General features: G+C 39.9%; 1 protein-coding gene across 1 annotated transcript in view; it reads right to left on the minus strand.

The window, feature by feature from the left end:
- LOC132824982 (V-type proton ATPase subunit S1-like) overlaps positions 1–19,768 on the minus strand; it is a 50,245-nt gene extending 30,477 nt beyond the window's left edge. Inside the window, exons 1-3 of the mRNA XM_060839930.1 lie at positions 19,645–19,768; positions 3,129–3,255; positions 2,962–3,030 (exon numbers count right to left, since the gene is read on the minus strand). Of these exons, the coding sequence (XP_060695913.1) occupies positions 2,962–3,030; positions 3,129–3,255; positions 19,645–19,742 (294 nt within the window). The 5' untranslated portion in view covers positions 19,743–19,768. The remainder of the gene's footprint in view (positions 1–2,961; positions 3,031–3,128; positions 3,256–19,644) is intronic.
- Between the last annotated feature and the right edge of the window lie 8,007 nt (positions 19,769–27,775).

Consider the following 27,775-nt stretch of genomic DNA (forward strand, 5'->3'; position numbering starts at 1 on the left):
GCTCCTTAAATAGTTTCCACATGTCTGCTCTGCCCTTTCTGTGGAACAATTGCTCCCAGTCTGTACTTCCCAACTCCTGTCTGAGAGCATCATAATTTTGTTTTCCCCAACTAAATATCTTCCCTTGGTAACTGCTTCTTTCCCCCTCCATGGCTATGGTAAATGTGAGGCAGTTGTGATCACTGTCACAAAGTGTTCTCCCACCACGAGATCTGACACCTGTCCTGACTCATTGCTGAACATCAACTCCAAAATGGCCTCTCCCCTCATTGGTCTATCTACATACTGAGTAAGGAAACCCTCCTGAACACACCTGAAAAAATGGCTCCATCCAAACCATCTGCACTTAGGAGATTCTAGTGGATATTAGGAAAGTTGAAATCACACATAACAACCACCCTGCTACTTCTGCATTTTTCCAGAATCTGGCTGCCTATGAGATCTTCAGTCTCTCTACTGCTATTAGGTGATCTGTAGAAAACCCCAATGCGGTGGTTGTTCCCTTGTTGTTCCTAACTTACACCTATAGTGACTCAGTAGACAAACCTACCTCAACAAGCTTCATTTCTGTAACTGTAATGCATTCTCTGATTAGCAATGCTACAACCCCTCCTCTTTTTCCACCCTCCCTGTTCTTTTTACATAGAACATAGAAAAATACAGCGCAGTACAGGCCCTTCGGCCCTCGATGTTGCGCCGACCAAAGCCTACCTAACCTACACTAGCCCAATAACCTCCATATGCTTATCCAATGCCCGCTTAAATGACCATAAAGAGGGAGAGTCCACCACTGCTACTGGCAGGGCATTCCATGAACTCACAACCCGCTGAGTAAAGAATCTACCCCTAACATCTGTCCTATACCTACCACCCCTTAATTTAAAGCTGCGTCCCCTAGTAACAGCTGACTCCATTAGCGGAAAAAGGTTCTCATTATCAATCCTATCTAAACCCCTAATCATCTTATACACCTCTATCAAATCTCCCCTAAACCTTCTTTTCTCCAATGAGAACAGCCCCAAGTGCCTCAGCCTTTCCTCATAAGATCTTCCTACCATGCCAGGCAACATTCTGGTAAACCTCCTCTGCACTCGTTCCAATGCCTCCACGTCCTTCCTATAGTATGGCGACCAAAACTGCACACAATACTCCAGATGAGGCCGCACCAGAGTCTTATACAACTGCAACATGACCTCAGGACTCCGGAACTCAATTCCTCTACCAATAAAGCCCAGTACACCATATGCCTTCTTCACAGCACTATTTATCTGGGTGGCAACTTTCAGAGATCTGTGTACATGGACACCAAGATCCCTCTGCTCATCCACACTACCAAGTAGCCTACCATTATCCCAGTAATCCATCTTCTTGTTACTCCTACCAAAGTGAATGACTTCACACTTAGCTACATTGAACTTCATTTGCCACCTTTCTGCCCAGCTCTGCAACTTATCTATATCCCGCTGTAACCTGCCACATCCTTCTTCGCTGTCCACAACTCCACCGACTTTTGTGTCATCCGCAAACTTGCTCACCCAGCTTTCAAGCCCCTCCTCTAGGTCATTTATAAAAATGACAAACAGCAATGGTCCCAAAACAGATCCTTGTGGAACACCGCTAGTAACTGCACTCCAAAATGTTCTAAACCATGGAACATCAAGCAAACATTCCTGCCCCTGTGAAACCCATGTCTCTGTTATGGCCACTACATCGTAGTCCCAAGTACTGATCCATGCGCTAAGTTCATCACTCTTATTTCGGACACTCCTTGCAATAAAGTAGATACACCTTAACCGATCCCTTTGTTTCATCGTGTGAGAAATCTTCCCAATAGAGTCAATACATCCTGTCACTGCCCCATCTGCAACTGTCCCCCTCTCAGACATGTAGCTTTGGTTCTCACCCCTCCGCCGCCACCCCCCCAAACTAGTTTCAACCTTCCTGAATCACATGAACAATAAAGCCAAATTCACTTCAAATAGTTAATACAACAAAGAAAAGTCCTATGTGGTTGCAAGTACTCACATTATTTCCCACACAAATGTGGAATCTTGCAAAATTTCTTAGTCTTTCCAACTCAGCCTCTGCTATGTCGAATCTCTCATTTCCCACTCAACAGTTTTGATTTTTCGGTTACATTAACCAGCAGCCAAGTTCCAACAAATTTACTGGGACTTGAGCAAGATTGACATGGCACACATCCATGTAACAGCTCTGACGTGGGTCACAACGGTCCTGCTGACACAGCATCACCAGAGACTACCTTCAACCCTTTTAAAGCATCTGGTGGGGCTTTAGAAATAGTTGCAACAGATTTTGTCCAATTAATAATCTCCTGCTGTCTTCCGCTCTCTGGCCTTTCCAACTCTCACACCAACATGGTCTCTGGTCAATTCTCAGAGCCCTGACTGAACATCATGAGTTGTGCAAAGACTGCAAAATATAAAACAGATCCATTCCAAGAGGACCTTGAATGTTCAGCTTTAGACAAATCATCAGCATGCTGAGAACTGCCAGACTGAAAATATTGGCTATTCTAACTGCATTGTAGTTAGTCTTGTGTTTACCTTTTGCCTCTGAGGTGTTCATCCCTGTGGCAACCTCAGGTCATTTTATCATTTCTTGGAACCTAATGATGTCTTAATCAGGAAATCAATTAACCAATGGTCACCAGCCTATGTCAATCCTTAAAGTGGCATCAGACAAAAAGTAATACAGGCTTTCCTTAGGATCTGGGTCATCACAATCCCAAGGCCATGGAAGGTGGTAAAAGAATGCATTTTCTTACTTTCTTTCTTTATGTTTTGTCTAAATGCAGTCAGAGCTTAATAGAGTTTCTTAGAAAGACAGAAAATAGCTTTGCTTCTTAGACTTCATGGTCACAAGCATTGAATCAAAAGCATGGAATACTTTTTCACATTCATACACAGCACTGATACTATGTCACTTAGCTGTATTTACCTGAATATTGTAAAATATTTCTTCGCTTCCATAATCAGGACCATAACGCGTGAAGTCTTCGACACTAAGCTAAGGTACAAATGGCAAGATTTAGGCATAAACTTCAGAAATCATTTAACAAAAAAATGATACCTTAACATAAATCATGACAAATAGCTATTACCAACCTCGTTCTGTAAAAAGAGAAGGAGATTCTGAGAATCTTGCTTAAAAATTGGTTTCAAGAATGTTTGCAGCTCATGGGTTTTAATGATTTGACCTTCATATGTTGCACTTTTCATATTCCTTAAGGAGCTGAAAGTGAATCACAAAAGGTGGGTTTGTGTAAGTATTTTCATGTAAATACAATAAATAGTTCACTCAAAATTTTATTACTTAGCTCAGAAAATTAAAGTCATTTGCATGTTTTATTTGGCTATTATCCAAAATATTTTTTTAAATTGTAAAATCAAATGTATCTACAAAGTAAACCAAAAATCTTGTACATAGAGTCATAGAGATGCGTGGAATACTAAAAGTTGATTTGACCTGTAAAAAAAAACTGTCTTAAAATACTACTATTCCCTTGACAAAAAATGCTAGTGTTGAAATTATACCTAGGCCTAGGTATTTCTCCATATATTTTAATACACAGGACAGTGTCTAGTGTTTGCCCTTGCATGCCTTTTTGTTTTGCTAAAACCTAATAATTTGCCACTAAAAATTTTAAACTGGTGTTTATTTTATCATGTTTGCTACATTATTGCAATGACTATATATCAGAAATAATCTTTCGCCTGTAAAATATTTTGAGACAAGAGGTGGACAAGTAAAGAGCTATATACAAAACCTGTTTTTCAAAGTGAACTTGGCCTGTGAGGATCAGTTTTTCCTTTGTACATGCTTTCTGCAGAGGTTTGGCTTATAGCTGCTAGAATTTACATGTATTCTTCAGGATGCCGAAGAACGCCCAAACCAACAATGCTTATCTCTTAAAAGGATCACAGCATTAGATGCATGGGCCATGTTCCCTTTCAAGACAGAGACCTTACAGATTTGGATAAATATCACTCACTCTTCATCACTGTGAGTTTAATGTCCTGCAACTTCCAAGATAACACCTTCACTACTCAGATGTTACAGTATAAGAATCTGGCTCAGTGCTAACTTCTCAAGACCACTCAGTGACAATAGGTGATAAATGCAGAACTCTCTAGTCCCAATCAAATCTGAGAATTGAACATATAGTTTCTATAAAAATCTGCAGCAATTATTCAACATTTTAGCTGATAAAGCTGCCACGTCATATAGAGCTTAGAAGTTCAGGTACAAAGCAGTCACAATCTAATTCTACAAACATCCTGGGGTGTGAAGGTGCTGGTGTTGGACTGGCACGGACTTAACCTGATGAAAGCTTGTGATTTCAAGTCAACCTGTTGGAACAGAACCTGGCGTTGTGTGACTTCTGACTTTGACAACATCCTGAGGGTTATCATTGATAAGAAACTGAATTGGACCAGATGTATAAGTATTATTGCTACAAAACAGGTCTGAGGCTAGAAATCCTGCAGTGAGTAACTCATCTTCTGCCCCTAAAGGCTGGCTTCCATCTAAAAGGCACAAGTTAGGAGTATGATGGAATACTCACCACTTGCCTGGATGGCCGCAGCTTGAACAACTTGCAAGAAGCCTGACACCATCTAGAACAAAGCAGCCCATTTGATTGCTACCACATCCACAAACATGCACTTCCTCCACCATCGACACTCACTACTAGCAATGTGTACTATCAACAAGATGCACCGTAGGACTTCACCAGAGATGTTTAGACTGCATCTTCCACCTGTGACAAAGCAATTTACTAGATTGGCCCAATATCACATTCACTCTCTTCATCCTGATGCACAATAGCAGCAGTGTGTATCAGCTACAAGAAGCTCTGTAGAAATTCACTAAGTACCTTCCAAGCCCACTATCACTTACATCTGGAAGGACAAACGCATCATCTACACGGGGACACCACATCCTACAAGTTCTCCTCCAAGTCACTCACTATCCTGATTTGGAAAAGGTATCTCTGTTTCTTCAGTGTCATTGGGTCAAAATTGCAGAGCTTCCTCCCTAAGATCATAGTGTGTCGATCTACAGCACATGGACTGCAGCAAGTCAAGAAGGCAGCTGACTAGTATTTTTCTCAAAGGCAACTACATCTGGGCAATACACACTGGCCCAACCAGTCATACCCATATCCCATGAATGATGTTTTAAAAAATGATTGGTGGAACATGCTCAAGGAAATCCAATACCTGTATCTTTTCTTATTTTTTGAAAACTTATAGAACATATGTGGGTACATTGGAATTACATTGTTTGCACGATTTTAATGCAACTTTAAAAATGCTAATAGGTGTGTGGAATTGACTCCATTTGTATGCAATGAATACGTGGAAAAGTCTCCCCTGTACTGTAATAGGTATTTTAAACTTTCCGCAAAACATAGTTATAGGAATAGAAATTGTTTTTGGATTGTAATCAGGAAGCAATGTATAACGCTACGCTCATTCACACACCGTTTTGTTCACTTAACCTCAAATTTCCTGCCAACATTCAAAATATCCATAACAATTCAGTGTAAGTAATTAGGAATCCAGGAATTTCTCCAAACTCATATTAATTGTTCCCTTTTTTAAGTAAGCAATGAAAGGATCAAGCCATCTAAATATAACTTACAGAGAGAAAACAGCATTAACATTTCAAGTTCAGTGTCCCTTCTTTGGAGTTGATGCTGCCAGGCCTGCTGAGTTTCTCCAGCAACTTCTGTTTTTGTTCCACATTTCTAGCATCTACAGTTCTTTGTTTTAATTCACTGCTTAACTCACTGCTACATCTCTTCCAGGTATGTCCATATTGAAGTACTGCTCCTCTCTATGACAGGATTTCCATTCTAATCTTTCTTCTTTGTTTGCCGTCATTACCTTCTTTGTTTCTTCTTTGGTCTTATGGTCTTATGGTTTCTCTTGGTTATTGACAAAGCATTTCCCAAACCCATTTCCAAAGTTACATCTCATAGATCAATGACTGCTTTTGGCTCAGTCTCAGCCCTGAATTTCACCCAGGATCACAGGCATCTCCATGATGTACAATGCTCCACAAACCGCTGTTCTTGCAATATCCCGAGATCCATACTCAGTGCCATGCACTGCCATAGGCACACTGTTGACTTTGGTCTGTCCTTCAGCACCACATCACACTGTCTCAGAGATGTCCTGCCCTCAATTCCACCTCATTCTCCAGTTTGTTCAATGTTCTAACAAGAAATTTTTTTCTTTTCCTTTCAGGAATTAAGGCACATGAGCTTCAACAACTTGGAGATACCCATACCCTTCTGGAACCTCCCTCCCCACCCCTTCCCTTCACTCTAACTCCACCCCTTCTCCTCTTGTCGGATAGTTACTATCCCTTCTGACTCTCCACTCTCCGGTGCTGAACGTTCTGTATTCAGATAAAGTTTTAGATATAACCCTCTGCATCCTAACCACAATGAATTTTGGGCATGCATTACATTAAACTCTTCTCCCATCTCCTCAACCTCTGTGCCCATTTCTTTGGACAAGAGTCCTGTACCCACACTGCAGACTCCTTCACTCGCCTCCAACACTCACCCTTCACTTGGACCCCTCCCTCTGGTCTTTTACCTACACTCTCCCTTCTCAATGAGAACTGTTCATGTGACGTCAGTTGGCTAATTTCTCTGCACGCCCCTCCCTTTGAACTGAATGCATTTTCTGTTTTCAAATCCAACCCTCACTTTGTAGTCAAGCCTGTCAACAAGGGTGGTGGTGCTATTGTTGTCTGGTGTACTGACCTCTACATTGTAAAGGCAGAGTGCCAGCTCTTGGACACCTCCTCCAATCTCCCCCAGGACCATGAACCTACCATCAAACATCAGGCAGTCCACGACAATCTTTAATCTCATTTTATTTTGAGATTTCTCCAACAAAGCCTCCAAGCCCCCAACTCTGTACAGCCTGGTTCCAGCTTCTTCAGCTCTGAAAAGGGGTCACTGGCCTCAGAAAAGTTAAAAATTACACAACACCAGGCTACAGTGCAACAGATTTATTTGGAAGTACAAGTTTTTGGAGCACTGCTCCTTTGTCAGGTAGCTAGTGGAATAGGATCGTAGGACACAGAATTTATAGTAAAAGATCAAGTGTTATACAACTTTTGTGATGTTTTGAACAAACCCAGATTGTTGTTAAGTGTTTAATCACTTAGAATGGGGATGCAGGTTTTAAGTGATTAATATGTGAATCCCAGAACTTCTTTCAAGTCACAGTCCCAAGATAATTTAAGGTTTTATATAAAGAAAAGTGACATCTCAACTCAGACAATACATTAAAGGTATGAGGTTAGAGTCTGTCTGCATCCTAACCTTGAGTCAGACTGGTTCTATTTCCAAAGTAGGATTTTATCAAATGTCACATGGACTGGCTGCCTACAGATTGTGTACTTTTTGAACAAAATAGAATGAATCTGCAAAGCTGCAAGCGTAAATTCACCCCATTGACTTATATGTGTGTGTGACATCAGAAGTCACATAAGATCAAAGGAGTGGTGTTTGCAAGCTATTCAGACAAATCTGCCCCTCTTACATTACATGCCTTAATTAAACATTAGTCCACAGGTTTAAAATTGCTGAGCTATTTCTGCCAATTTTGCCCAAATTGCCAAGATATTACCATCACAAATGAACAGAGACTATACCTCACTTTGGTGAATTCCAAAAAAAATTCATAGCTCAAATCCCTCAGTATCCTTATCATGGAAACCTGGATAGAAGTTCGGAGATAAGCGTTAGGACATCAAACATGCCGTTGTTCAAAATATTAATTTTCGTTGATTATGTATGTGCATTCAATTTACCTCATGTCAACTGGAAAGTTTTAAATGCTTTTAAAAATCTAGCCAACATTGAGAGCTTATTCTCTGTAGATGTACTTTTCAGTGGAGGAGACAAATACTTATCCTGTTAAGGAATTTATTCATTTAGATATTTCTAATTTTGAGAACAAGCAGAATTGCATCCAGCTATTTAGATTAGGCATGCCAAATATTTAGAAAAGAGGTTCGTTAAATGTTTGCATATGAATTTTTGACTTAATACAGAACTGTCTAGATAAATCACCCACGTTCTAACGAGTTATATTTTGATGGCAAGTTAGCAAACTTAAACGTGGGCATAACAAAACATTTGCAGTATTAATGTTTTGAAAGGTATTGAAGCAATTGTATACTGCAAAAATGACATTTATCATTTGCAATATGTTCAATTCCAGCATAGCAACAGTTGCTACTGATGTTTAAAAGTAGGGTTTAGTTTTTTGCTTTCAGAATGTGCTTGAAATTGCAGTGCGCAGGTTACAGTTCAAGTTGTTAATAGAACTTGTTTGCATAATCACAGATGCAAAATACTTAATGGTCCAGTGGAGCCAAACAATGTGATAGAATGTAATAGTTTACTTGATTCTTCTTTCCATTAAAAATTGCTGCTTGATGGATTTAAGAGTAACAATTTGGTGCTGTTTTATTAATGCAGCTGAAAGTGGATTTGGCACTGTAAATAATTTGTTTGAATAAGAATGCCCTCAAGCTGTGAAGAAACTGATTTATAACTATTCAAAATGACTTAAAGACAAACTACACTAAACAATTTATTAGTTCTGTTAATAGTCTCTTAACAGTTTCCTTTATTTAATATATATATATTTATTATCTGTATGAGAAACAATGAATCATGCCCATTAATGCCAAGCCTTCCTGAGCCAAGCTCATTGGCCTAAGGAAATGCCTGCTTTGTGGGCCAGGCTTGATCCAGGAAAGAACAAGACATAATTGACTTCATAGTTGAGTGAAAACAAACAACTGGGTCACTTTAAACCTAATCTAGATGGTTAAAATTGCCTGAATTCTTTGTGTTATTTCTACCAACTGTCCCCAGGATCTTACCATCACAAGTGAACAGAGACTCTACCTCACATTAGGTGAAGTCAACAAAAAATCATAGCTCAAATCTCTGTATCACGGAAATCTGGATAGAAGCTGGGAGATGTTCAGCATTAGGATGTCAGAGAAGTCATTAAATATAGACGCAGAATTCAGTCCCTCAAGTCTTGTTTTACACTTGCAGAGGCAGGGTTTCCACCTTTATTTCCAAACTCCAATGCAGCACCTCTTTAAATAGTTATTTTGGCTTATGGTACAGATCAACAATTGTACGTTTTCAGAATTTCTTGGCATTTTAATTTGGGAAATAAACACTGAAAACTCAGATACAGCTTTTCAAAGTAGAAACAAATGTACCTCAAAAATAATTAAAATACGAAAGCCTTGAAGAGGGAGAATCCAAAACAGAAATATTTTGCAAACAAAGTAAAAGATGAAGACAAATGAAGTCAAAAGCCACATAAGGTCAAGGGAGGGAGCGGTGGTCATTGCAGGCTATTCAGATAAATCTGCTCCTCAAACATCACATGCCTTATCACGGTATATACTTCAGATATATTTGTATCAAGTCATAGTTGTGGTTGTGAAGGTCATGTCATATCCCTGTTTGTTCATCACATACTGGTTCTAGAACAAGTTTAGAGCAGTAAAACCAGTTACCAGTTCCTCAAGGCTGCACTGAACAAGAAAGAATCTTCAACTGAACGCAGACATGTTTCCAATTCAAACAGAGCTTGAGCATTAAATAAATGTATGCATTCCTGTTTATTTTGAGACACAATCTACAGAAAAGTAGTTATCATTCTGTCTGCATTCCATGGATCATGGATAAAAGATTGATTTCAAACATTTAGTGTCTTTAGTCAGCATTGTGCTTCCATGGAAGCTTATCCCAATGTATATTAAACAAAAAATGTTGGAAATAAAGCTAGCATCTTTAGAATGAGAAATTATGTTAACATTTTACCAGAACTGGGTAAAGTTAGAGCTGTAACAATTTTAAAATGAGTAAAATGGGGGGAGGAGGGACATAAAAAGGTCTAGATTGATGATGCCCTCCAACTTTCTCCTCCCTAACTCTGAATGATCCATGTGATAATGCTGCTACTTCAACAACGTTATGTTGTCCTTGGCTTTTTTTTTCAGAGAGGTTGTAAAAGACACAGACTCTGAAAAGTCTAAGTTGAAGGGTTTTAGGGCCAGTTTGATCAAAGCTAACAGATACTGCCTCAGGAAAAAGGCTTTCAAGTTTTTGAATAAAAAGCGCTTGTACAATGAAAGGGGAGTGGCCAGTTCTCCCAGCTCAACCTTTCTCTGGTTTAGTTTGGTTTTAACACAGTAGTGTTCAAAACACTGCTGGACCTAAAGAAGCAGGTCCAGGCTGATCCTCCTCTCTCTCCTGTAAGACCCTAGGTTTGATTTTATCTTTTGTGCCAAGGAGTGTTTATGGGGATTGTTGGAAGAATTGGGAACAGCATCATTAAGTTGGAATAATCTGTTGGGTTTTCAGAGAGGTTAAATTACTTGATATTCTGCTTTCTTTTGCTTGTGTTCCATTCGGTAATCTTGTAAATAAATTCTGTTTTATTTAAAACAAAGTGGTTTGAACAATTGCATCACTCCTGGGATAGCCACTGCACACCTGTCTAAAACAACTAGCAAAGTTAGGGTCTGGGCAACTATCTTAAATGTTTTGAGGGGGTCTGGCCTGGTCCATAACATCTGTCATTAGCAAAAGTCTCAGCTTCATCCCCTTATGCCTCAATCTGAATTCATTCCAAGCTCAGTGTAACACTTAGGTCTGCTGCTTTCACCTCTGCAACCACATCTTTATCCAAGAGTTCTCCCATGTGCAGTGGCCTCTTTTACCCTGCACCTCTCTCTCTAGCCTGGGAAAAGCCAGCATGAGATATACATCTCTATTTTTCTGCTTCACTCATTCTAAACCTGTTACACCCTGACCTGCAGTGTTATCTGAGGTCAGTCCCTGATGTTTTAAAAAAAAACCTGCTGACCAGGTGATGCTGTTCCATTGCAAATTGGCCTATACAATCATATGATCACAGTCAGATTCATTTATTACACAGAAGCTGCTATTCACTGTTGACCCTCTGCAGAGCAATCAAACCGGTTCCACTCAATGGACTCATAGCCGTAAAATTCATTTCTTTCAAGTGCCCATCAAAATCCTTTTGAAATCATTGACTGATTGTGCTTCCCACCACCCTGATTGGCATTGACATTCCCACTTACTGCACATAAAGATTCTTCCTCACATTCCCCAGCATCTCCTGAGCAAACTCTTCAATTTGTGTACCCTATCCTTATACCATCAACTAGCCTTTTCCTTGTCTATATTATCTAAGTCTATGATGATCCTGTATACCTCCGTCAAACCTCTTCATCATCTCCCTTTTTTCAAAGGAAAACAATCCAGCCTTTCCAAACTAACCTTTGAACTAAAAGCCCCATTCCTGGTGCCATTCTGGCAAATGTCCCATGCATCCTCTTAAAAGGGCCTTCACATCCTTCCTGAAATTTGGTGATCAAGACAAAATGCAATACTTTTGTTGTGGCCTAACCAGGTCTTTATAAAAATTCAACATCGCTGTCCTGTTTTTTTTGTACTCAGTGCGACTAATTATGAAGCCCATGACTCCAAATGCTTTTCTAATCGTCCGCTCACAACATCCTTCAAGTATCTATGCACATGCACCTCCAGGTCACTCTGAACTTGCCGACTCTTTAGAATTGTGCCATGGTATCCACCCATCCCTTCTGACAAAAGCTATTATCTTAGCTTCATTAAATACATCTGCTAGGTGCTCTATTTTGTTAGCCTGACTACGTTCAAGCAATTCATTTGGCATTGATTACCATGCCTCTAAGTTTGATATCATTGACAATTTTTGAAACTTTTCTCCATATTCCAAGATTCAAATCATTTAGATATAATCAAAAGTAACAGTGGTCCTTGCACAGACCCTTGGGAAACCCTCTACCACCCTTCAGTCTGCAGTATAAATATCTCCCATGACTCTCTGCTTTCTATCCTTAAAACACTTTTCTTAACTCCAATTCAACCATGATCTTCCAATTCTATTGCTGGAGGTCTAACATCAATTCTCAGATGTGTCCTCCTACTTCCCCGGGACAACATCTCTTGTATCAAACATCAAACAACTGATTCTAGGACAGTTACTCTGGAGATCTTCCCTCCGCAGTCTCAAACCTCATAGTCCTCCAAACCTGAATAACCTACTTCTAACTCCTTCCCAAAATCCATAGGATAAACACAGAAATATGTCCAAGCAGACATATTCCTTTAGCCTGTTTTCCATCTCACCAAAATGGTTTCTTCCTAACTGGACTCTACGTTTCTCCCTTTGTCTAGTCCCTTTCCATCTGTATGTGTGTTCCTTCTGATGCCCTTGCTCACTTTAACAATTTCCAATTTCCTGGATCTGTATCGACTTCACTATGAATATTCAATTGCAATACACCTCCACTCTCCACCAGGTGATATTAGGGTTCTCTATTACTCCTACGATCAGAGGTCAAACCAATTCACAAGCTTCATTGCCTGGCTGAGTTCATATTGAACAAATTCACCTTTTATTTAACTCACTTCCTCCAAATAAATGCTATTGCTTGAGGTAGAGTTCTAGCAATGAGACCTTCCTGGTCTTGCTTTTCTATGGGTTATGTGATATTCCCTGATCCTGCCTGGAAAGAGTCAGATCCATTGAAGATCAATTCCACAGTCAACTTCATGAAAATGGCAATAAGATCTTTGGCTTGTTTCGAGGCACAACTGTGGTAAAAAAAAAAATGCCAGATTTTAGAGAGAACATCCTTACTGAAGCCCAGAAATATCACATATTTGTTATATCATGATTTAGGTAAAAGAGATGCCCTCTGTAAACACTGGGTGGATATGGTCTCCAAATTTGACAGGAGTTTTCAAAGTCGTGAGCAGGTTGAATAGAGTAGATAGGGAGAAGCTGTTCCTGTTTGTTAAAGAAAAAGAAGGGGCATAGATTTAAAGTGGTGTGAGAAAAAAGCTTTTCACACAGTGAGTAGATTGGGCATGGAATGCACTGCCTGAAACTGTGGTGAAGGCAGGTTCAATAGAGGCATTCAGGGGGGCAAATGGATGATTATTTGGATAGAAATAGTGTGCAGTGATATGGGGAAAAGGCAGGAGATTGGCACCAGGTATCAGGTAACAATACCAGTGCAGGCACAATGGGCCAAATGGCCTCCTTCTGCACTGTAACAATACCTTGATTCTGTAATGGGACTTACTTCTCCAGCATTGAGTCGCTTGCCCTTTTCTGCATAGGTGTCTCTGTATTCTCTACTTCATGCATTCCTTGCGAAAGGCTTATCAATATGTGCATGAATGGGAGCAAGTGGTCTGTGCAGAAGACCTAAGCTAGTAAAATCTCCCCGAGCACCTACCACACCACTCCTTACTGATTTTTGCAATATTAAATATTTATAGTAAGCACACATAGCTTACCAAATCATCGCAAAAACCAGAAGAAATCGACCAGCAATATACTCAAAAGATGTCAACAGTCTCTTTAAGTAGGATTGGTGGAGGGTCATTCCAGCTGCTAAACACATGCTCAAATGTGTTAGATTAAGAGAGGAAGATAACGAGAATGTTGAACTCCCGAAAAAACTAGTGTCAAATCTGCATGGTACAATGAGACCATATTATATACTGCATTCTGTAGAAACAGATCTGAATATGATCATCTTTCAGGAAACGTTTTGCTTTAAAAGGTTTAGCAATTCGGTGATTTAGTTTGCTTACCCTTGGCTTGTTAACTCGCAGACAATGAGCAAATGTTGTTTTAATTAATGTCTGAACAGAGGTGGTAACACGAAAAGAAATTCAGCCATGATAGGCATTTCCAATTTGCCATGGTCTGACTCTGCAGTGGATTAAGTGAATTGATCAGTAACAATAAACCTCAGTCAGAGATTGGAGAATAGAATCCCTACAGTGTGAAAGCAGATCATTTGGCCCATTGAATCCACACCACCCCTTTGAAGAATATCACAACCAGAATTAACCCCTCTACCCTATTCCTGTAACCCTACATTTCCCCATGGCTAACCCACCTCGCCTACATATCCCTGAAAACTATGGGCAATTTAGCATGGCCAATCCACCTAACCTGCACATCTTTAGACTATGGGAGGAAACCCGAGCACCCAGAGGAAACCCATGTAGACACGGGGAGAATGTGAAAACTCCACACAGTGTCACCCAAGGATGGAATTGAGCTCTGGTCCCTGGTGGTGTGAGGCGACAGTGCTAACCACTGAGCCACCATGCCAATATTGTCATTGAAATTTAAATCACATTTACTCTCGCTGCGATTTTTGAGAAGATTTATTGCTCAGGTTGATGATAAGTATGTAAGTTAGCTCGCTGAGCTGGAAGATTTGTTTTCAGATGTTTCGACACTATACTAGGCAACAACATCAATGAGAGTCTCCGGTGAAGTCCTGGTTGTATGTCCCACCTCTCTATTTATAGGTCTTGGTTTCTTAAGATGGGTGATGTCATTTCTGGGTATTTTTTTCAAGGGAAGGTAAATGGGAGACTTCCCCGACTGTGCAGATGCCTTGGCATCATGGTAGCCCACAAACCTACCAACACACTTAAACAGAGACTAATGAAACTTAAGGATCCAATAGATACCACCAGCAAAATCTAACATCATTTACAAGATGCCGTGCAAGAACTGTAAAAAAACACTACATCGGACAAACAAGCAGGAAACTTGCCATCAGTATACACGAACACTAACTAGACACCAAAAGACACGACCCACTATCACTAGTTTCCTTACATACAGACAAAGAAGGACACCACTTTGACTGGGACAACACATACATCCTAGGACAGGCGATAAAAAACATGCATGAGAATCCTTAGAGGCATGGTATTCGCACCAGAACTCCAACAATTAACACATCGATTTAGATCCTTCCTACCTTCCCTTGAAAACATCTGAAAACATATACAGTCGTAGAGTCACAGAGATGTACAGCATGGAAAGAGACCCTTCGGTCCAACCTGTCCATGCCGACCAGATATCCCACCCCAATCTAGTCCCACCTGCCAGCGCCCGGCCCACATCCTTCCAAACCCTTCCTAGTCATATATCCATCCAAATGCCTCTTAAATGTTGCAATTGTACCAGCCTCCTCACCACATCCTCCGGCAGTTCATTCCATACACGTACCACCCTCTGCATGAAAAAGTTGCTCCTTAGGTCTCTTTTATATCTTTCCTCTCTCACCCTAAACCTATCCCCTCTAATTCTGGACTCCCCCATCCCAGGGAAAAGACTTTGTCTATTTATCCTATCCATAATTTTGTAAACTTCTATAAGGTCACCCCTCAGCCTCCGATGATCCAGGGAAAACAGCCCCAGCCTGTTCAGCCTCTCCCTGTAGCTTAGATCCTCCAACCCTGGCAACATCCTTGTAAATCTCTTCTGAACCCTTCAAGTTTCACAACATCTTTCTGATAGGAAGGAGACCAGAATTGCACGTAATATTCCAACAGTGGCCTAACCAATGTCCTGTACAGCAGCAACATGACCTCCCAACTCCTGTACTCAATACTCTGACCAATAAAGGAAAGCATACCAAGCGCCTTTTTCACTATCCTATCTACCTGCGACTTCACTTTCAAGGAGCTATGAACCTGCACTCCAAGGTCTCTTTGTTCAGCAACACTCCGTAGGTCCTTATCATTAAGTGTATAAATCCTGCTAAGATTTGCTTTCCCAAAATGCAGCACCTTGCATTTATCTGAATTAAAGTCCATCTGCCACTTCTCTGCCCATTGGCCCAATTGATCCAGATCCTGTTGTAATCTGAGGTAACCCTCTTTGCTGTCCACTACACCTCTAATTCTGGTGTCATCTGCAAACTTACTAACTGTACCTCTTATGCTCCCATCCAAATCATTTTTGTAAATGACAATAAGTAGAGGGCCCAGCACCGATCCTTGTGGCACTTCACTGATCATAGGCCTCCAGTCTGAAAAACAATCCTCTGTCTTCTACCTTTGAGCCAGTTCTGCATCCAAATGGTGAGTTCTCCTTGGATTCCATGAGATCTAACCTTGCTAGCCAGTCTCCCATGGGGAAGCTTGTCGAACGCCTTACTGAAGTCCATATAGATCACATCTACTGTTCTGCCCTCATCAATCTTCATTGTTACTTCTTCAAAAAACTCAATCAAGTTTGTGAGACATGATTTCCCATGCACAAAGCCATGTTGACTATCCCGAATCAGTCCTTGTCTTTCCAAATACATGTACATCCTGTCTCTCAGGATTCCCTCCAACAACTTGACGACCACCAAGGTCAGGCTCACCACTCTATAGTTCGCTGGCTTGTCTTTACCGCCCTTTTTAAACAGTGGCACCACATTTGCCAACCTCCAGTCTTCTGGCACCTCATCTGTGACTATCGATGATTCAAATATCTCAACAAGAGGCCCAGCAATCACTTGTCTAGCTTCCCACAGAGTTCTCGGGTACACCTGATCAGGTCCTGGGGATTTATCCACTTTTAACCATTTCAAGACATCCAGCACTTTCTCCTCTGTAATCTGGACATTTTGCAAGATATCACCATCTATTTCCCTACAGTCTATATCTTCCATATCCTTTTCCACAGTAAATACTGATGCAAAATATTCATTTAGTGTCTCCCCCATTTTCTGTGGTTCCACACAAAGGCTGCCTTGCTGATCTTTGAGGGGCCCTATTCTCTCCCTAATTACCCTTTTGTCCTTAATATATTTGTAAAAACCCTTTGGATTCTCCTTAATTCTATTTGCCAAAGCTATATCATGTCCTCGTTTTGCCCTCCTACTTTCTTTATACTCTTCTAAGGATTCACTCGATCTATCCTGTCTATACCTGACACATGCTTCCTTCTTTTTCTTAACCAAACCCTCAATTTCTTTAGTCATCCAGCATTCCCTATACCTACCAGCCTTTCCTTTCACCCTAACAGGAATATACTTTCTCTGGATTCTTGTTGTCTCATTTCTGAAGGCTTCCCATTTTCCAGCCACCCCTTTACCTGCAAACATCTACCTCCAATCAGCTTTTGAAAGTTCTTGCCTAATACCATCAAAATTGGCCTTTCTCCAATTTAGGACTTCAACTTTTAAATTTGGCCTATCCTTTCCCGTTACTATTTTAAAACGAATAGAATTATGGTCGCTGGCCCCAAAGTGCTCCCCCACTGACACATCAGTCACCTGCTCTGCCTTATTTCCTAAGAGTAGGTCAAGTTTTGCACCTTCTCTGGTAGGTACAACCACATACTGAATCAGAAAATTGTCTTGTACACACTTAAGAAATTCCTCTCCATCTAAACCCTTCACACTATGGCAGTCCCAGTCAATGTTTGGAAAGTGAAAATCCCCTACCATAACCACCCTATTATTCTTACAGATAGCTGAGATCTCCTTACAAGTTTGTTTCTCAATTTCCCTCTGACTATTGGGGGGTCTATAATATAATCCCAATCAGGTGATCATCTCTTTCTTATTTCTCAGTTCCACCCAAATAACTTCCCTGGATGTATTTCCGGGAATATCCTCCCTCTGTACAGCTGTATTGCTATCCCTTATCAAAATGCCACTCCCTCTCCTCTCTTGCCTCCCTTTCTATCCTTCCTGTAGCATTTGTATCCTTGAACATTAAGCTGCCAGTCCTGCCCATCCCTGAGCCATGTTTCCGTAATTGCAATGATATCCCAGTCTCATGTTCCTAACCATGCCCTGATTTCATCTGCCTTCCCTGATAGACCCCTTGCATTGAAATAAATGCAGTTTAATTCATAAGTCCTACCTTGTCCATGCCTGCCCTGACTGTTTGACTCACTTCTGTTCTCAGCTGTACCCGTCTCAGATTGATCTCTTTCCTCACTATCTCCCTGGGTCCCACCTCCCCCACCTAAAGAGTTTAAATCCTCCCAAGCAGTTCTAGCAAATTTCCCTGCCAGTATATTAGTCTCCTTCCAATTTAGGTGCAATCCGTCCTTTTTGTACAGGTCACTTCTACCCCAAAATAGATTCCAATGATCCAAAAATGTGAATCCTTCTCCCATACACCATCTTCCAGCTCAGCAAGCTAACTTACATACTTATTTACTCTGACTTTTTAAATCATAAATATACACCGTCTTGCAGTTTAGATGTAAAACCAAAATCCCATCAACTAGTTCAACTCTATACGAAAGATCCCATTGTATTTTTCAGTAAGAACAGCAAGCCTTTTACACATCAATGCTTATTTTCTCCATCATCACCATCAAAAAAGAGTATCTTGTTAGTTATTAATCCCATTCATTTTGTGGACCTTATTGCCACATGGATAATAACAGAGGCATTCACTGTATGTGAGGTGTAATATAACTATTTCAAAAAAAAAGTACTGTTTTTTTTAGTCTTTTCGGTAATAAAATCTAAATAGTGACAGATTTTATTATAATAACAATTTTGCAGTCTTCACCAGTAGAATTTGCACAAAAATAGCATGACCTTATGATAGCTACCTACTAGTCTCATATAAAGGATCACTGAAATAGTCATGGATTGACAGTAAGCTTTTAAATGGCTTTTCTTAGGCTGAAAAAAATAATTTTACTGATGTGCAATCATATTTCCTGAAAAGAAAATGATACAGATTCTAGTTTACAACTGTCTCTTAATGTAATGTGTGTGCCTCAATCCTTAGTTAGCTTTGTGTGTACTGATTCAAATTTAATTTATATTTCTGTTATTTTTTGGTGATGATTCTCCCACCCAGTTTATTTGATCTTGACCACAGAGGCCATGTTGAAATAGATGCCAGTTGCCTGGAAATCTTCAATAACAATATCTGTTCACAAGGTGAATGGTAGATGGCATTCCTTAACCCTTCACCGAAAAGGCTCAGCTAATTAATGGTTTATAGCAACCATACCAAACCATCACTACTCCAACTCACATTTTGTGTGATGTGAATTTTTAATCAGTGTTAAAAGCGCGTACTGAATTACCAATCATCTGACTGATGCTGATCTGAGATTGCTAGTTATATACCCTTGAGTTGGCTCAGTCACTTTCTACCACAGCATTTTTCAAACACCATAACCATAATTGGCAGTGCACCCATTGACTGAAGGAGACCCAGAAAGGAAACACTAACTATAAGCTGTAAAATGAGATCAAAGTTTTTCAGAGTTATCACAAAATTAAGACATGATCATCAGTAATTTTAACCACCTGTAACAAGTACAAATCAAGAGATTACTTTATAATTTATTGAGTTATTAACTTTCTCATTAATTTATTTGGGTTAATTGTAATGAAGAAAACAGGAACAACCACTTTGAAGTTAACATTATCCAGCTTCCCCAAAGGAAGTTTGCCCATGTTTAGACAATCTTCTTGATAGGTGATTTAGAATATATTTCCTGACATCAGTTGACTCTCCAAAGTGAAAGTTACTTTGGTTTCACTTAAAGCTTGTTTCCCCCATTTCATTTTGCAGCAGAATCTGGCTCACGGCGGGATGGCTGTAGATATTAAGAATTTACAACCTGGCGATTTTTCTAGCTGAAAAATACCTGTGTTTTCTTCAAGCAGTGGCCTCAGACTCACCTGAAGGTCGACCACATCAGCACAGGAACATGTTCGAGAGCAGAATTGCCAAGTAAAGCACAGTAAAGCACAAACAGCAAACAACGATCTTCAGCCATGGCACTTCCAGACCCTTGCCTCCAAAATTATGACACACTGAAATGAAAAACATAAACGTATTTTTGTTAAAAATCAAACTGCCCTGACCAGATTTCAGTAATGTCCAGAACCAACTAGGTTCATCTGGTATTCTCTTGTTTTGGAGAAAACACTGATAAAATACGTGGGTGGGAAAAGAAATTAAATCAAGAGCACTTTGGAGAAAAAAAAGACATGACAAAGAATTCAGCATTTCCGAATGCAAAATGAAGCAGTGACGTAAGGAGTGTGTATGTTGTTTTCTAATCAATAATGAGAACATAACATCTTAACTTTAAAATAACCAAGCAGCTAACAGCTTCAGATGTAAATACTCCTTCCATTTCTCATGTTTCGTTTCTAAACTGATTTTCTGGAAGAAAAGAGTGTCAGAAGATCCACAGAGCAATAACAAGTTTACAGTATTTTCAGAATAAGTTATAAGAAAAATTGCAGTGCAGATTTCCTGTATGCACCAACTAAATCATAAATCAATCCCTCATAAATGGTTTAGCATTTTATTACACAGCTCTCAGAGGAAATCCACTGCTTATGACATTTCGGATTTCAGAGCAGAAAGCAGTTCATTCTTAAATAATAGTTAATTAATGGTTAACCTTGTTCCAAACTTTGTAACCATAACATCATACAAAAAAATGGTGGACAAGAACTGACCTCCTGCAATTTCAAACAAGTTCTACCCAGACATTAGATGAAATATTTCCACATTGCAGATCAATATGGGAAATGGTCAATATGAACAGTTTTAAATAAGAGTCACACCAGCTTTGAAATGTTAACTCAGTTTCTGTCTTCACAGATGCTGTCAAACATAGATTCATGGAGCTGGACAGCACGGAAACAGACCTTTCGGTCCAACTTGTTCATGCTGACCAGATATCCTAACCTAATCTAGTCCCATTTGCCAGCACCTGGCCTATATCTCTCCAAACTCTTCTCATTTGTGTACCCATCCAGATGCCTTTTAGATGTTGTAATTGTACCAGCCTCCACCACTTTCTTTGGCAGCTTATTCCATACACGTACCACCCTCTGTGTGAAAGATGTGTCCCTTTCGACCCTTTTAAATCTACCCCCTCTCACCTTAAAGCTATGCTCTCTAATTTTGATTTTCCTATCCTGGGAAAAAGACCTTGGCTATTCACCCTCATGATTTTATAAACCTCTATAAAGTTAGGGTGTAGGTTTACTCACTGAGCTGTAGGTTTAATATCCAGATGCTTCATTACCTGGCGAGGTAACATCCTCAGTGGCGACCTCCAAGTGAAGCGAATCTGTTGTCTCCTGCTTTCAATTTATGTTTGTCCTGGATGGGGTTCCTGGGATTTGTGGTGATGTCATTTCCTGTTTGTTTTCTGAGGGGTTGATAGATGGTATCTAGATCTATGTGTTTGTTTATGGCGTTGTGGTTGGAGTGCCAGGCCTCTAGGAATTCTCTGGCATGTCTTTGCTTAGCCTGAGCCAGGATAGATGTGTTGTCCCAGTCGAAATGGTGGCTTTTTTCCTCCTCAACCTGAGCTACAAACCTTCACAAACCTTGCTCTATAAAGTTACCCCTCAGCCTCGAATGCTCCAGGGAAAACAGCCCTCGCTTTTTCAATCTCTCCCTATAGCTCAAGCCCTCCAACTCTGGCAACATCCTTGTAAGTCTTTTCTGAACTCTTTCAAGTTTCACAACATCCTTCCAATAACAGGGAGATCAGTACTGAATGCAGCATTCTAGAAGTTACCTAACAAATGTCCTGTACAGCACAACTGCAACATGACCTCCCAACTTAATCTACATGACCTACCAAACACCTTATTCACTATAATGTCTACCTGCAACTCTACTTTCAAGGAACTATGAACCTACTGAGTTTCTCCAGCATTCTTTCTTTTCATTTCAGATTTCCAGCAGTTTGTCTTAATTTGAAACACTGATCAGTCAATAGGTCCACTAACAGTAGCTACATGGAAGGACAGTCTTTAAATCAAGAGATAATGAGGGCATGAAAAAATGGCTGTACATTAATCATGCATGGTTTTAACTTTCATGTAGATTGGGAAAGTCAGATTGGCAGAGGTAGCCAATGTGGAAGAATTCATTGGATACAGTGCCATAAAATTTTAAAAAACACAGTCGATGCTGGAAATCTGACAGTGAAACTTAGAGAAACTTAGCAGTTCTGGCAGAATCTGTGGAGAGAAAGCAGAGTTAACATTTCATATCCAGCGATCTTTCTTCAAAATCCCTTACGCCCCTTAGTAACTGAGGCTGGCAAATTAACAAGGGGGAACCAGGAAATGGGTGAGGAATTAAATAAATACCTTGCAATAGTCTTCACCACAGAAGATACTAACAACGTTCCAAAAATTAAATGGGAAATGGGGGAATGGAAATTAATGCTCAATAGAAAAAATCTATTCGGGAAACTAATGGGGACAAAGACTGATAAGTCCCATGGGCCTGATGGGATATATCTTAGGACATGAGAAACAAAGTAGCTACAGAGATAGTGGATGTATTGGCAGTAATCTTCCAAGAATCCTTAAATTCTGGAAAAGTGTCAGCGGATTGGAAAAATGCCAGTGTAACACCTTTATTCAAAAAGGGAATGAGACAAAGAACTGGAGATCGGTTAGCTTAATATCTGTCACTGGAAAATTGTTAAAGACTATTATGAAGAATGTAAAATTACAGAATTCAGTTTTACATAATATCAAGCAGAACCTTCTGAAGAGGCAACAAACAGTACAGATAAAGGAGACGTAGTGGATGTAATTTATTTGGATTTTCAGAAGGCATTTGATAAGGCACTGCATGTTAGTCAATGTAACAAAATAAGAACCCATTGGGTTGGGGATAGTATATTCACATAGATAGAGGATTGGCTCACTAACAGGAGACAGAATTTTGAAGTAAGAGAGGCAGCCTGTAACAAGTGGAATGCCACCAGCTCAGTGTTGGAGCCACAATTATTGACAATAAATGATTTTGACTAAATGTACTGATTGAAACTTACAGAACACTGAGAGGTCTGGATAGAGTGGCCGTGGAGAAGATGCTTCCAATAGTCAGAGAGACTGGAACCTGAAGGCACAATCTCAGAGTGAAGGGACAACCCTTTGGAACTAAGATGAGGAGGAATTTCTTTAGCCAGAGGGTGGTGAATCTGTGGAACTCATCACTACAAAGGGCTGTGGAGGCCAAGTTACTAAGTGTGTTTAATCCAGAGATAGATAGGTTCTTCATTGGTAAGGGGATCAAGAGTTACAAGGTTAAGGCAGGAGAATGTGATTGAGAAAAATATCAGCCACAATCGAACAGGGGAGCAGACTGGGTGGGCCAATGGCTTAATTCTGCTCCTACATTTTATGGTCTTAAAGCTATATTTGCAGATGACACAAAAACAGGTGGAAGGGCAAGCAGTGAGGATAACACAAATTGTCTACAGAGGGATATAGACATATTAAATGAGTGGTCAAAGATTTGCCTGATGGAATATAATGTTGGAAAAATGTGAGGTTATACACATTAGCAGGAAAATCAGAGGAGCTGAATATTACTTAAATGGAGATAGACTGCAGGAAGCTACAGCACAGAATGATTTGGGAGTCCTTGTGAGTAAATAACAAAAGGCTAGCATGCTAGATCAGCAGGTACCAGCCATAAATCTAATATTGCTCTATATTTCAAAGGGAATGAAGCATAAAAATAAGTTAAGTCTTGTTGAAATTATACAAGACACTAGCTAGACCAAACATGGAAGACTGCAAACAGTTTTGGTCCCCTTATCTAAGGCAAAATATATTAGCATTTGAAGTAGTCCAGAGGTTCATCAGGTTGATCCCAAGCATCGAGAGATTAACTTAGGAAGACAGGTTGAATAGGTTGGATCTGTTTTGAGTGCATTTAGAAGAATAAATTAGTGAAACATATATGATTCTTAGGGTACTTGACAGGGAGATGTGAAAAGTTGTTTCCCTTTATGAAAGACTTTAGGACTAGACATTATACTCTCAGACCAGTGGTCACTCAGTCAGGATAGAAACGTGAAGGATTTTCTTCTTGCAGTTATGGAAGTCTTTACCACAGAGGGCTGTAGAGGCTGTGTCAGTAAAGATATTCAAGGCTGAGATAAACAGATTTTAATCAGTAATTAGGGTTTATGGGGAAAGTGAATCAAGGATGATCTCAATGAATGGCAAACTTGACGGGCTGAATGGCCTACTTCAACTCCTCCAGCTTATTGTCCGATTGGAGGCATGCACAGATGCATAGTAATGCAGAGACTTGAACAAACAGCTCTGCCAACCATCCAACCCAAACTTTGGGTCTGCTACGTGGATGACATCTTTGTCATCACTAAACAAACAAAGTAGAGGATACCTTCAAGACCATCAATAGTACCCTTACTAGCATTGAATTCACTTAATAGGGGCTTTAATGGATCGGTATATTGTTATAGAGTGGGAGATAGATAACAAACATTTAAGAGAAAGGAGGCTTGGAGTTGTAAATAGTTGTTGTTTAATGTTCATTTTAGAGTTAAAGAATAAAATTGGTACTTTTTCTTTAAATAGTGGAATTTAGGGAGTTCTCTATCACTCATACTTCAACAGATTACAAGGCGAGGTGAGCTTTTCTGCGTGTTTGCTTTAATTAGCAGAGCGTTTACTGCACTTTCGTAATGGGAGCAACTCAACATAAATGCGTGAAAGACCGAGCATTGAAGCATATGTATTCTTGTGGGAGAAATGTCATCAGCGCTCACCACCATGGCTTTGTTGTGGGTGAACACTGCATCACAATGGTCGGCATAACTGAACTGTGGCTTGAGATGTACTGGGTAACGTGAGGAGAATCAAACAAAAGAGTTGGCTGACAATGTGAGGAAGCTCTGAAACGACGGGGTTGACAGGGAGTGTAAGGGAAAAGAAACACAAAGCATTGAGGAGTGGGGGATTCATCTAAATTGGCAGGCTGAGCTTACGACTCATTCTGTGAAGTGTGACCTTACGCTGCCTTCCATCTCACTTGAAACTCAAATGTGCAATGGAAATGAAAATGCTGCCACCCCAGCAGGAATGGGATGAGAAAGTATTTTTGCTGCCAGAGAAAGCAGGCTGTACGAATGACTGTTGTGAGGCCCTTTCAGTTGCAAGGTGTTAACTGTGTACTTAAATTTTTCAGATTTAAAATATCTGCAATCATAGAATTCTGCATATGACCCAAATGCAGTGACCAACAGTTCCAATGTTAAACAGACATTTGGACAGGTGCATGCATAAGAAAGGTGCAGAGGCATATCGGCCAAAAGCAGGAAAATGGAACTCGTTCAGCTCAGAAAACCTGGTTGGTACGGGTGAGTTGGACAAAAGGGCCTGTTTCCTATAACTGCATGAGATACAAATCCTGTCCACAAGCAATCTTGACCATGTCATTGAATATGGAAAATGATCGGTCAGCTCCTTGAAACAGGAGTAATCACAAGTGACCTTAAAAGTTTCACCTGCTGGCTGCAATTTATGAAGACAAATTCAAGGTCTTAGAGACTGCACAATAAGTGGAGCCGTACTTCACTCATCTTGAACTGTAAATATTTGGCAATGCGATGTTGGACGATGTGAGTGTTGAGTGGAGACATACTTTCAGTAACCTCACTGCACTTACAAGCTGCTATTTTATTTATGCAACATGGCTTGTACTGCATTGAAATAAGGTCTCCTGTGTGAATAGTCCATGTCTAGGCATTCTATGGCCCTCCTTGTCAGAATCATCCATTTCCCACTATATCCAGGACTATTCTACCATGTCATGTGTGTGTGATGTAAATGCTGACTGATGACAAAATTAAGCTACAGGAGGGAAAGCAGACTCAGAGTCTATCATCCATGATGTGATTTCCTTCAGATATGTGAAGTACATTGCTACCACAGGCTGAGGATGTCCTGGGACACTGTCACAGAATTATATCATCTGCTGGAGTGGGACCTGAGACCTGAGGGAGCATGTGGACATTCCATCCCAATGGCCATCAAAGTGACAGCTGCACTAAATTATGATGAAGTTGGCGGCTTCTAAATACCTGCTGGAAACCTACATGGAATCTCCCAAACATTGACTCATAAATGCATCAAGGCAGTTGGCAATGTAATTTGTGAAAAATTACATTTTTCATATTGTTTCCCCATGTTGAGGGCTGTGCTATAATGCAAGCAGAATGCTTGCTAATATAGTTGGTTCAGAGTGCCACAGTTATACACATGTTGAGAGCGCTATATTATAACACAGTTAACTTCATCAATAGAAAACAATTTGGTGAATGTACAAATCATTAGTAATCATTGGTGCCAGATTAGTATACCAAATATCTTTGAGAGATACCATGATTCCTATATCCTCGATAACTCAGGCTGCTGCTTTATTTTACTGGGAGATTAGGAATACCCTGCACAATCATGGCTGATGAATCAGTTATGTAAACCCTGGAGTCTGATTGCAGATACAGTACAGCTTATTGTTCCACCAGGGCCATTGTCGAGTAGACAATATGCCTCCTGAAGGTGAGGTTCTGGTGTTTGGATCAGTCAGGGGAAGGCAGCTTTACAGTTCACTCCAGAGAATACTGCATAAACCTATCACAGTATGCTCTGTGCAACTAGAACCTGAAAGAGAGGATGTGATGGAAGTGAAATTGATTCAGTCAGCTTTTTAAGCTTATTATTTCAATACAGGGATTTTAAGTTACATATCATTCAAATGGCTCCAACTTGAACTTAATCCAAAGCTTATACATCACCTACATTACGAGGTGTGATACTGTAAACTTCAGACTTTTAACACCTGTTCATGGATTGAAAAAAATCAACAAAGATAAGCTGTTGTGTGTGGAAATAAGGAGCAATAACTCTGTCTGGAATAAATTATTAAGAGACAGGAAATCTTACACAGAGATTGAAAGCAATTAGTCATTTCTGCAGAAAGGAGGAGTGGGGGTTACATAAATAAAACTGTTTTGACACTTGTTTGTGCCTTACGCCACAAGGATAAATGTTTGAACTGCTGGAGAATTTAAGTTAATTCCAAGACAGCATGTGTCTTCACAGACGATCAATGCCAAATGTAACAAGAAACAGGTAAGCTAGTTCTGGTAAGAAGGCGAGTTGCAGACTTGGTTTCAGAAGATTAATTAATATTTTGCATGAAAGGACTCTAAAGAATCATCAATAATATCACATCAGAGACCGAAGGACAGAATCTGTATAACACCAGAACTCTTCATTAACAGAACTTCGAAGAACAACACCATACACTTCCAGAGACAGACACTATTGGTTGGAATTGTAGCTAAATTCTTCCATTAATTGGGTAATAGCCAAGTTGACTTGTGAGACTTAACTTGAAGGGACTTCTCTTGGTTGCTACACGTAATAAAGTCTAAGTCATTGTTTTAGTACCTGATTGTGAGTATTTTAGTAAGTAGATTAATTAAAGGTAACTTTGGTGATTTACCCATAACAGAGGGAAATAAAACTGCAGTATGACTAAATGCAACATGCGAAACATTGTTCTTCTGTTTTGTACTGATTCATTACCATGATACCTCACACTGCCTTTACCTTAACTAATGTTTCATGGCACTGGTTGGAAGCTTTGAGAATGACGTACTACATCAATTTATAACAGATACAGTTCAGAGCTCTAACACTGTTAGATTTGCATATCAGCTGAAAACTGATGGACAATCCCTTAAAGATTACATGTAGTGCATTAAACAATATTATTAACAAAAAATCCTAACACCACAGGACTTTAAGCTATCAATTTTTAATGGCAATGGACAAAATTTATAGATCAAACAGAAATTTTGGTAAGAATCTAGATGATTTAGAGAGGGGGAGAAGGGCAACCACTTAGTTCTTCTCAGTAAGCATCTAAAAGAAATCTGTATCTCTTCATAATTTTCCCATATGGTGCTGAGAGAGAAGTAATTTAGAACTTTGACAA

The sequence above is a fragment of the Hemiscyllium ocellatum genome, chromosome 19, assembly GCF_020745735.1.
Source record: "Hemiscyllium ocellatum isolate sHemOce1 chromosome 19, sHemOce1.pat.X.cur, whole genome shotgun sequence".
NCBI lineage: Eukaryota > Metazoa > Chordata > Chondrichthyes > Orectolobiformes > Hemiscylliidae > Hemiscyllium > Hemiscyllium ocellatum.